This window comes from Dromaius novaehollandiae, chromosome 2 (assembly GCF_036370855.1).
Source record: "Dromaius novaehollandiae isolate bDroNov1 chromosome 2, bDroNov1.hap1, whole genome shotgun sequence".
NCBI lineage: Eukaryota > Metazoa > Chordata > Aves > Casuariiformes > Dromaiidae > Dromaius > Dromaius novaehollandiae.
This window is the reverse complement of record NC_088099.1, coordinates 64,627,083-64,638,755: the sequence shown is the minus strand read 5'-3', so window position 1 is coordinate 64,638,755 and position 11,673 is coordinate 64,627,083. Positions and strand designations below refer to the sequence as shown.

Below are 11,673 nucleotides of genomic sequence, written 5' to 3'. Positions count from 1 at the left end.
AAACTCTCTTAATATTAATGTATTCCTTCGACTCAATGAGGGGAAAACAAGGTCAAAATCATTTGTATTCCACGTGCACTGTATATGACTGAAAAGTTGGACTGCTCTTCGTTATACACAAGATTTTGGGCATCCAGAAGGCATAATTTTAAAAGCTATTTCTTAGGTTGTATTTGCTTTATGTAGCATAACTAGTTGATGGACAAAGAGAATCAACCGCTCATAAGAAAAATTTGTTTCTAGGCAGGACTGTCTGAAACACACACAAACTTGAGGTAGGCAGGTATCATTTCTGTATCTGGGAAATGCAGATAATACTTGCACTCATTAAAAATAATAGCTCATTTTTGTGGTTATTAGAGCATAAGTAAATTAAACTGCTAATGGTTTGATGCACTTCCAGCTTCGCACTGTTCAGGGTTCTGCAGCAGGTACCTAAATAGGAACTGCAAATGCACTTCTGTCCATGCGGGCTTTTTTGATTTTTTTCCCCTCTGTTTTCTTTGCAGCCATTTGTTTTAACACGATAAACATGTGTCAATCTCACTTGCAGTCTCACCCTCTCATTTAAAAGGCCCAGTTCTGCTTTCAGACTTGGGAGCTATTCCAGTTTGGAAAGCAGGTTGCCACATAAGAGGGCTTCAAGAGCACTTTTGCTGTCAAAGAATTTTACAGATAATTGGCTTAATTTGGTGAACAATCACAGTTTTGAAAGGTAATGGTGGAGCAGCAGACAAGCTTTCTCTTACGTGGAGGATGCCATTTGCCCCTTCTCCCTGGAATTCAGCACGGGGATTGGGACAATGTGGTGGTCTACAGGAGCAATGAATATGGCTCATTTGCCAAAAGCTCTGCTGGCCAGCAGCCCTAGTCTTATGTTCATCAGGAATTTACCTATTAACATGAAGCAGCAGGTGAGGATTGGAAAGGAAAGGATTTGGGGGCACTTGCTTGTCAGAAAAGTCCATCTTTTTGAAGATTAGCAAATTTCCATAAATATCTGCTGTCAGTATGCTGTCTTCCTATACCACACCCTGAATAACTAACCGACAGGAAACTCTGCCCTCCTAAGACTTGTAAACTGGCTGTCTACTGTTTCTCAGTGTGAAAAGAGAAAAAGAGCATGAGAAAAGCTAGTCCACACCCACAGCTACATCGCATATAGGATACTTGCTAGTATCTCTTAAATTTTAACACTCTGGTCATCCTGGATTTTTCACAGAATTGGTGTTTTTGCCTAACACAGTCAGTTACTAGGATGTCTAAATGAATCTGATTTGCCTCATGTAGTTGATACATTTTTGCAAGCTACCTCTGCTACAACTTTTGTCCCCCATTTTGTAAGTGTTGGCATTTCTTACCCTTGACCACCTCCTACAATTGTTGCGTTTGGACTTGAAGGCAATCTTTGACTTTTGTTTCAAACTTTTTGTTCCACCTCCAGACATAACTGAGATTCCCCTTTCCACATCCTAAAAATACTGATTTTCCTTTCACCTTTATGTCCTTCTTGAAGAAAGCATATCTGGAATTCTTGTCCCATAAACTGGTCTTTTTTGCCCTGACTTTTGACTGAAGACCTTCTTAATGTATGTTTTTATTTTTAGTCTTTATTTTTCTCCAATCATCTCCTATAGAACCATATTATAAATGAATGTAGAAAGAATTATAAAAAAATCCAGCTAGATATAAGTAAGTCTATGCTGTCATCCAACCTCCCATGTTTTGATTCATTTAAGACTAATTCTACATAGCTGATAATATATTGTCTATGGGTCTGACTATCACAAAACTGATCCAATCTTTACTCGGTACAAGGCATACCAAACAGAACAAGATATGTATAGCCTCCATTTTCTCTTGTTAAGACAAGGAAATGTCTATTAGAAAGGACAAAATGCAAATGGCCATGAACTTATTTTACAACTGCAATGTTGCACTGCTTATCATATATACCCAAAGATCTTTTCTTGTGTGTCTTATTCTCGGATCTATGTATATTTATTTCCATGATCATTATGGCCTAGAAAAGTATACAGTCTTTGTGAAGGGATGAAGAGGATCATCCAGCCTATGCTCAGCTATTCACAAATGCTTTCACATATACTAGTATGCACAGATCTGGATCTCATCCAAGAAATTAATAAAAATAACCCTGAACATGTGGTCAAATGCTTTCCCAAAAAGAAACCTATACTCCTAGCGCAATCTTGAAGTTCTTAAGGCAACCTCAAGAACCTAACCAGATCTCCTAAAGATCTGGCTCAGAAGCAGTAGAAAAAGATAGGAAGACTTAAAATAGATCCCTAGATGTGGCAAATTAAACTTACAGAAATGTATACTGGGGAAACACTTTTTTTTTCCCCCAATGCATCCCTGTACCTGCTTCTATTGAGATAAATACTGCTAATTTAGTAAAACAAGTAAAATCATAAAACAAGAGTGAAAATCCTGTGAGATGTTTTTTGGATTTTGTTTTGCTTTGTTTTTTTTAGGAGACAGCAAACGTTTAACTCTTACCAACAAATTTCTGAGGCATAGAGCTCTTACGTTTGGCGACGTTACTTGCTAGTCTATCCAGCACGAGGGATCTTTCTGACCCTATCTTGCACAGGTCTTCAGCCATTTCACTCTGGTTAGTTTCCTCTTTTATGACTGAAATCAAATGACATCAGAAGGGTTAGGCGCGCTTGTTCCATTGTAATGGAACTATTGTCTTCAGGTTATTATTTCTTAGCTAACGTCTTTTAGCTCCCAACCAGCTGGAAGCAGGAGCTCACCCCTACAGACACAGGCCAGTTCTGACTCTTTATAACAGATCCTTATGCTGATTAATCCATATACATGCTCACGCTTCTCTCATTTAGGATACAAAAATAAGAGCGCAAATGTAAGGCATCGGACTGTAGGGAACACGATCACGCCACGCTTGTTCTACAGCCACCCTGCCCTAGCATGAGCGCAGGGCAATGAAGAATGAGGTCCTAAAATGATACTGGGCACCAGGCAGCCCCCCTTATCACCCTCCCACCCCCACCCTGTCCCACTGCACCTCTCCCAGTGGAAGAGCTTCAGTGCTTATCGCTTCTTTAGCAGGAAAAATGGGCAAACCTAGGGACTCCCAAAGTCATAAATATTTTTGCGTGCTACACCAACCCTCCACCCCTTCTTTTTTTTTACCCTAGTGGATATTGCTGTACTTTCTTGATGCAGTTTTAGACTGTAAATGACAATTTTAGCTAGATTGCTAGCCACACTTCTATAGAGGAGCACCTGCTGCTGCTAAGACTGCAGAATTAGGAAGGAACTTAGCAAAGGCAACTTAGCAATGAGGCTCTAAGAAAAAGAGACTATGTGGTTCACTTCAGCACTTCCTTGCAGGAGCAGAAGGCATATAAGAAAATGCATTGTAAAAGCAATGGCTCTGGAAAATGTATGGAAAAGTATTTCTGACTTCCAGCATTTAAAGAAAATATAATATGCGTTCAGATCACTGCACAATTCATTTTCTTGGCAGGGAAATGAGGGAAGGGGGGTTAATTTTATTCTTGCCTGCGACTGGCATATGGTTATTTTACCTGAGCTTGTGCATTGGTGTTAAAGTGAGAAGAAAAAGATAATTTGTAGACATTGAATCTGCAAGCTATTTCAGTTAGGTGTGCCACTTTGCTACCTGTTGCTGCCTGTGTCTGCTGAAAATGTTTGTTTTATCACAGCATTTACTCCATTTAGAGGTGAGGAAGGTTCACAGAACCCACTACTCTTGTACCTGGCTGCTTCTCCATAGTTGGAGCCGCTACACTGGTTGCTTTGTAAGAGACTTCATGAGAGGAACATGCAGTTCCTATGCCAGGTTATTCTGGCAATTGTCATTGTCATTTTAAAAGCATGACTGTGAAAGTTTCATTGGTCCTGAAAGATGCCAACTCAGGCTCTGCTGGGTAACTGGAAAGAGCAGGCCAAGTATCGCAGACCAGAACATCCCCACAGTGCCAAACAGAAGAGCGTACAAGTAGCTTTTAATTCACTGCTGCAGCAGAACATACTTCAGTGACAAGGAGTCACATGTATTTAGGCCTCAGCCCATTAAGATGCTAAAGATTTGTGACGAACACAAGATGTGAACAGAATTTGGTAGCAAAAGTGCAGGATAGTAGAGGACATTGATGGTGTCTAATCTTCATTAAACAGGCAAGTACCAGCATCTTGTGCTGGCTAAGGCTTCCAGATGCTATTTCAGGAAGAGATTTATGGAGAATATTTTACAGCAGCCAGTTTAACAGTGAAAAAACAAAACCATAAAATTTGTAGCTGAAAGCTGAAAGGATGAAGAAGTAACTGTTTAGGATATAACAACATTCCATTTCAAATCAGTTCCAGACAGGGTAAATTATGGCTTCCATATCACTGAAACTTTTAATATTGCAAATTTTAAAACTGCAATAAAAAAGGGGAAAAATTCAATTACAAACTAATTTCCAGCCTTCTCAACAGAAAACGCAAGAAATTTGCCACCAACCTAGTAACTATTTTTCTGTAATTCAGTTGCTCAAAACCGGAAAAAAATGCTTATTTTTATCTTTCCAAATGAAAATTCGCAAGGTACTGAAGAATTGTAATTGACCCTTTTTAAACTTAATAAACTATTTCTTCTCTGTTATTTTATATAGGTCTTCGAAAGACCTCACCATGCTTCTACTGAACTCAAATGAAAAACTCCAGTTAATATCTCTAAGAGAAGAACTCCATATGAACGATGAGATTCTAGTTCTCTAAAGTAAGAATTTTGCTGTTTAATTCATCAGGTTTTGAATTTCAGGCTGAATCTCCTTCTCTTAAAGAAAGCAAAGAAAAAGTTAAAATATAACACAGCATCTTGTTCCCTTCCTTCCTCCTCTTTGCTGGCTCTTTCCTTTCTATAAGCACTTTTCCCATAAGCTGATAGAAAGCTTTTTCCAATTTAGATCCTTTCAGCTGACTTCTTTTTTCAATGAACGTTGCACAAAATATTTAAAAAAGCTATAAAAAGCAATCCTGCTGTAGCAGAACACCAAAGCAGATGCCTTAACAGATTTTTGTACCAACATTTTTGAGTCTGAAAAATAAAAGGGACCTAACTATGACTGTAAGAGCTCCATATCACAGGCTGAAACCCCATGAAAACAGTAGTAGTTCTTGCAAGTAAGCTCTACGTGCTTTTCTAAATATAATACAGAATGCATTTAAAAATTCCAAAAGGACACCAACTGATGCTGAACTGTTGCATCTTCCTCTTTGCGTTTATAAAGGGAATCATGTGAACAGGGGAAAAGGTATGTATAGTCAGGACTACCCTCTTTGCAATGAGGTAAAATAGATTGTTTAGAAAGCAAAATACTAAGAAAAAATGTCGGGCTGTTTTGTTTTTAGAAACATGAAGAACTGATTTATTAACTGGGTAGTAATACTTTTTTTTTTCTCTTTTAAGAGTGAAATCCTCAGCACAATATAGGGGCTAAAAACAGAAGTTAATCCCTTAATTTTGTTTCTGATTTGTTACAGCACTCCTATTACACCTAACAGGAATATGTATGATACTTTCTGTATATGCAAGGGAGAAATAATTCTTCCAAAGCATTCATGAACTCACCAAGTTTTCACCCCACTGAAAGATATCCAGTCCTCAACTACTGTAAACATCTTTTTATTTTCTGTCATGGTTTGCTATAACCAAAGTTCCAGCTCTAAAATTTGTAAATTATTTCTTATTAAAGTGTATGACATTTCTTGTTCACTAAGATTTTAGTAGTAGTTTAGATAGTCGTTCACACCAATTTTTGTGTTTTGCATGCAGGCATTTCAAACGCATGTGCCAGACACTGAAAATTTTAATCCTAGACAGAATATTTGCTTCTAAATCCTATCACCTCTTTGTGGAATAAATATTGCTGCCTACAGTATATTACTTTGAGCTTTCTATTTATATATTCTCCAGGCCCTCAGTAAAATTAGAAGGGGCGCTGCTCTAACACGCTGTCTGTCAGAAGAATCTCAGCTGCATTCACTGCTATCATTATGTGCATATACTTTACATTATCTGATAACATGTAAAAACATATTCAGGTTCTGTCCAGATATACAATATTAAATGAAGCATCATTGCAAATTGGTCAGAAAGAACCTTCCATTTTGTCATTTGACAAACTGAATAAAATATACTGACGGGATGCAAGAAATGTTACTGAACGGGCTACAACCTTAAACTCTACCACAGGTGCTGGATCTAATATATTTTCTCCATCTAAAATTGTATGTGCAATGGGATTCTGTATGGCTACTTACTGTGATCAATCCCACGCAGCTCTTTAGGGCTTTTATTAAAAAAAAAAAAAAAAAAAAAAAAAAAAAAAGCCCAAACCCCAATTTCTGCTTTTTCACCTTCTGGGCATAGTTTTAGGTTCTCCAGGGGTGGACTTTACTTTCGTGATAAGCCCAGTCTCTCAGAGAAGCATGACCCCTCTGCCCCCCCAATTTTGCTTTACATGGAAATTTGTTTGTTAAAGAAGCCTGTCCAAAAATTATTACCCTCTCTTGACTGTCTCAATCAGACTGGCTAAATTAAATCCCTCTGTCTTCCTGCCCTCTTGCTTGGAAGCGTGAAATCAAAGATAGGTGTCTTATCCTCGTCATATGAATTGGCCTCAGTGTTCAAGTGAGTCCATTAAGCTGTGCCTGGGAAGGGGCAATATACAGGGGATACAAAATGCAGAAGATTCTCCAGCCCCAGAACACTGATATTAACACTTTATTAGGAATACATCCACAAAAGTACTGCAGTATAGGACTCGAGCAAAAGCAAAAGGTACTGAGATGATCTAGTCACGCTTTGGTCTTGAGCTGGTGAACTGAAACGTTGCAGGTCTTCCAAGTGTTTTATTATATTCCTGAGCTTTACTTTGGCTTTCTGTTTGAGCTAAGCGAAGCAAGGTAAAAGCCAAACATTTATCAAACATAAAATAGATCCATATGCAGTATCACATATACATATATATTTTGTGTGTGTGTGTGTGTGTGTGTGTGTGTGTGTGTGTGTGTGTTTGTAACATTCTACCTCCCTAACACAGAAGATGCCTCATATGGTACTGCTGTTGCTTCGGCACTCGTTTTACTAAGTTCATGTGAGGAGAGCGTTAATCCTTGAATAGACACTTCAGCTGCATGCTTTTACCTGAATAAAGGCTGCTTGAGATACTCATGGTTTGCAGGTAGTTATGACAGCGTTCTTTATGTTCTTCCAAAGAGCTGCGCTGCTTATAGCTGCGACCGCAGTATCCACATTTATGGGGTTTGCCAACTGCAGAATATACAATTGAGAGATTCAAATTAGGTATTCAACAACATATTAACAATGGTAAAACAACAACAAGAAAAAACCATCCCAAAGAAACCCGTACTGTGGTGAAGTGAAGACAGAGTCTGGCTGTTTAGAAAAATAATGGAAAGCCAGTTGGAGATATCTTTTCATCAACAAGCCAGTTATGTGGGTGCTGCAATTCAGATGATTCACATCAGATAAAGATTGTGACATTAAATCTTCAAAAACAGAATCTACAAGAGTTAGAAACTGAGATACCTTCAAATATCTGAGTAGAGATACTCAAATGCCTAGCTGCCACAGAGACTGCTAACAAGGAAGGCTGGCAATGAAAACTGTTTTTGTAGGTAGACACCTGTCTGCCGCTGGAGGTTAATTCTGCCGTAACAAGAAGCAGCTCAACCCCTTGAGCAGAGCGTTAAATTTCACAGGCTTTCTTGTTCTCTATTTCTGGAAATTCAAGAGAATGGCATGACTAATGTTTTTCTGTATTACAATGATTAAGATTCAGGCAGTTCCAGGAATTCAGGAATTTCACAGTAGAAACATGGTTTCATGGACTTCTGGACCCAAATTTTCTGTCTTAACGTGAAAAGACTGTCAGTTTTTATGAGTTCATAGTTTTAGATGGTTTCACAACCTAACTTTTGAATTTTATTTACAAATTCTCAGATGAAAACCAGACTCAGACATCCAACTTTTATTATATGTATTGATGGCAATTTCTTAGTTATTGGAACTAATCAAAACCCATATTTACACAGTGTCTCTTTACCTAGGAAAGCCTAAGAGTCTGTTGGAGGTATCTAGGGGTAGTTTCATGTACACATGAAAAATTATGATTAAAATTGCCCTACCACTAAATTCGGGGGGGGGGGGGGAGGGGCAAAAAAAGATGTTTAAACATGCGCTTTCCTGAATTAGGTCAGGATCCAAAAGGACAAGAGGAGATCTGAGACCAACGCATCATTTAATGCATGTTAGAAGAACTGCCTTAGTTTTGCGCAAGAGACAGATGTCACCTCCCAAGCTCCCCTTGCACTACTCAACTACTGTCCCAAAGCCAAATTCCACAAGTAAAGTTACTGGCATCAGGTCCTGCAAGTTTGTCTTGGAGGTCTTATAGCCAAATAACAATTTGTATTTCCAGCTTAGCTTGGGAGACAGGATGAGACTACAGGCTGACTTAAAGGTTCTTTAGAGGTGCTGAATTGGATTTGCTTCACAGAAGGTTTGTGACTATGCCTTTCTTTCAAACAATGAGAGGTTCGTGTTAATATAAAAGCCCAAGTATGTAAAAATATTTATTCAGCTTTCCACATTACTGTTGAGAGAAAACACTGAAAGCCTCTAGTAGAGTCCTCTAATTTAGAGGAGTGTCATCTCTCTCTCTCTCCTCCCCACCCTTTCTCAATGTACTTGTAAAAACAAAGTGCAGCAAACAACTAATGCTGTAGGTGGTATTCACTCCTTACGCAGAAAATTGCTACCAGATTGAAGGGTTTTGAGATTTCATCACTTTAAACCTCCCGTGTTTAGAGCGTATGTTGTCTCTGCAGGTGGATAAACTACACGCAAACCCCCAAACATCCCACACCTTCAATTCACATCAGCAGTTTCACGAAACGGATTACTCCCATGAGGCTTGGCAGGTGAAACCCTAACACCGAAACTTTTAACCAGCCAAGAAGTACCGGGGAAAACAGTTCTTTGGGCGAAGGACCACGAGCACAAGCAGAGTTTAGCTGCCTCTTTGCCACTGAAACGTTGCAGCCGCGTGAGCCTGCTTGCCTCCCCAGGGCAAGGAGACCTCTCAGTTCGGGTGGCGAGGACATACCCGCAGGGACGCCACTGCGGCCGGCACCCTCACTTACCCGAGTGAGTCCTCAGGTGGCCCGTGAGGGCATCCCTGCGACGGCAGGCATAGTTACACAGGTGACATTTGAAGGGCTTTTCACCCGAGTGCAACTTTATGTGACGAAGAAGGTTGCCTTTCTGTGTGAAGGAGGCTCCGCACTGATTGCACTGGAAAGGGCGTTCCCCTAAGAGGAGAAGGAGAAAATGTGTGAGAACAAAAAAAACTTACACAGTAACAAGAGGAAGATTTCAGTGAGAAAGTTGTTTTTTTCACTGCTGCTCTGTGACTTGCACCGGCTGCAGGTTTGATATAACATGAGGCTTTCAGACTAAACCTGCCAGCTTCTTAATGCTTCACTGGCTGGGTCAATTTGATCTGAAAATCTAATTTTTTTTTTCTAAATCAGAATGGCACATCACAATGCAAATTCAAACTCATTTAAATAAAGTGACTGCAACATTTTGTGTTGAAGAGCCACTCTTCCTGATCAGCAGTTTTGGAATAAACCAATATCCAATTTTGTATGTTGTGGCATTTGGTGGGGTTTTTAATGTGGCTTTTTTCAAAGGGTCTTTAAAATATGCCACTGAAGCAGCAAAATAAAAAGGAAACTCATTAAAAATGCATTTCAGGATCACAAGTTCATTTCAGCGTTACATTCTTATATTTAAATGAAAGGCACTTCATTATAACAGTTATAATAACTTCTTTTCATTTACATTTTCCCTGTATTTTCCCTTTCAATTTCTTCTCCATTACCTGTCTGTCCCTAAGCAGCCAAATCAGGAAAGAGACAGAGAAAGAGAGAGAAAGAGAGAGAGCAAAATCACCTAAGTTAAGACAGTGCAGAGGAAACCCTGTACTTCCCTACAAAAGTCCTAACCCTGCTTTAGGCGAGGTATTAACAGAGGACTTGCAGAAATGGGCTCTGCTGTTCTACACTTTGGAAAGACACAGGGGATCACTTTAAGTAACACAGACTTTATTTGGCTAAATTTGTGCCTGCTAGCAAAGCAGCGCATCAGATATTGCCATTGCAAAAATTAATATGGCTTTTGTTTTTCATTGCTGTTAGAAATTGATTGATTAGCTCATTTGTGCTTTTACTTTTGGTTTAAGATGAGGACTTTTCTTAAGTCAGTGGGAAATAAAATATGTTTCCTGTTGTATCAGGCAGGAATATAGGAAACAATTTATAGACGAAAGCACGCCATCAATGGGCACCACCTCTGCATGCCCCTCTCTCCTAAGAGCTAGCCCTTGACTAAGTCCCACTAGCCTTTGATACTCCTGTGCTGAATTCTGTTTCTTTTAGGCATAGATGTAATCTGCTATAGTAATTATAATATATCGACAATATTCAAAATACTTCAGAGATGACCTGTTCTTAGTTTTGATTTTCTTTACATAACAATAATATTCAATATAAAATTTCAGTGCAGAAGTTAAAATGTGCAAAAAAACCCTAGAAGTTAAACTATTCCTTTCTTCTCTCTCCCTTGAGCATCATTTATTATTTTACACGTCAGACCAACTTGTATGTACATGTGTGCGCATATACGTACAGCATGATCGTTCCTTACTTTTAGGTAATACAGTAGAAAAGCAGCAGCGCTGTCCCAACAGAAAAATCTGCAAACTCTGCTATCAGGGCTGGCAACTCTAACAGTCAGCTAACAGTAAAATGAATCTATTTTATGACAAGATATATTCATTGGCCAAATAGCTTCAAGCAGGTCAGCATATTCCCTGTCAAGCCAAATGAGCTCACCTTCCATATTCATGTAACTGTATTCATCTAAACTATATCCTCGGCTGATTTAAACTGGGGTAGCCCTACAGGAACGAGACCGTTAGCCTTATGGGAGTTTGCAACGTACTTAATAAGCCATGTACAGCAGTTGTTAAGAAAAAACAGAAGGGTGAAGGTCTGTCTCTGCTTTACCTTCTAATCTTCGTGACAGTTACTCACTGTGGAAGGTATTTTTCAGAAATGGACTGAAACAGTAATGAAGAAGTCAACTTGTAGGGAGGGACACAAATTCAGAAGAACTGGTTAATTCTTACTAAGCGGCTTTTCTAGCACTCATTTCAGTTATTTTTACTCTGAGAAGCATAAGAGGAAAAAACAAGGACTGTAAAAGCACTCCGGGAGATACACGTAAAGTAAGGATGAAATGGAGCTCCAGCCTACAGCTCTCGCAATTACAAGATGAAACCTTATTTTGGGCAGCACAGACAGACAGATGGGGCATTTAGAAGGAGGCTTCTGCACACCCAATATCTCCACAAAACTTATAGTGGGATAAACATAAGGGACCAGTGCTGTATGAAGGCATGCGCAACTGCATCACCCCAGGGAGCCCTGAAGCGCCTACACGCTCCGGCTGGCCTGTGGTCCTTCACGCCACAGGCTGGGCAGCAGGCAAAGCCCACGTCTGCGTGAGCCTGGCTCCCAGGT

The 11,673-nt window shown here is 39.4% G+C and overlaps 2 protein-coding genes across 10 annotated transcripts in view; one reads left to right on the top strand and one right to left on the bottom strand.

The window, feature by feature from the left end:
- Window positions 1-9,235, top strand: part of FIGNL1 (fidgetin like 1) — a 36,974-nt gene extending 27,739 nt beyond the window's left edge. For 3 of the 5 annotated variants that reach the window (XR_010387716.1, XR_010387717.1, XR_010387715.1), the window contains one exon: window positions 4,671-6,206. The gene's annotated coding sequence lies outside the window, so the exon portion shown is untranslated. Of the gene's footprint in view, window positions 1-4,670; window positions 6,207-8,913 lie in introns of those variants that run through there. The other 2 variants (XR_010387718.1, XR_010387719.1) reach the window with 2 other exon arrangements.
- IKZF1 (IKAROS family zinc finger 1) overlaps window positions 1-11,673 on the bottom strand; it is a 71,761-nt gene that overhangs the window by 6,329 nt on the left and 53,759 nt on the right. For 2 of the 5 annotated variants that reach the window (XM_026102318.2, XM_026102313.2), the window contains 3 exons: window positions 9,229-9,396; window positions 7,208-7,333; window positions 2,521-2,655 (listed from right to left, as the gene is read on the bottom strand). In XM_026102318.2, coding sequence (XP_025958103.1) covers window positions 2,521-2,655; window positions 7,208-7,333; window positions 9,229-9,396 — 429 coding nt within the window. The remainder of the gene's footprint in view (window positions 1-2,520; window positions 2,656-7,207; window positions 7,334-9,228; window positions 9,397-11,673) is intronic. The other 3 variants (XM_026102319.2, XM_026102316.2, XM_026102317.2) reach the window with 2 other exon arrangements.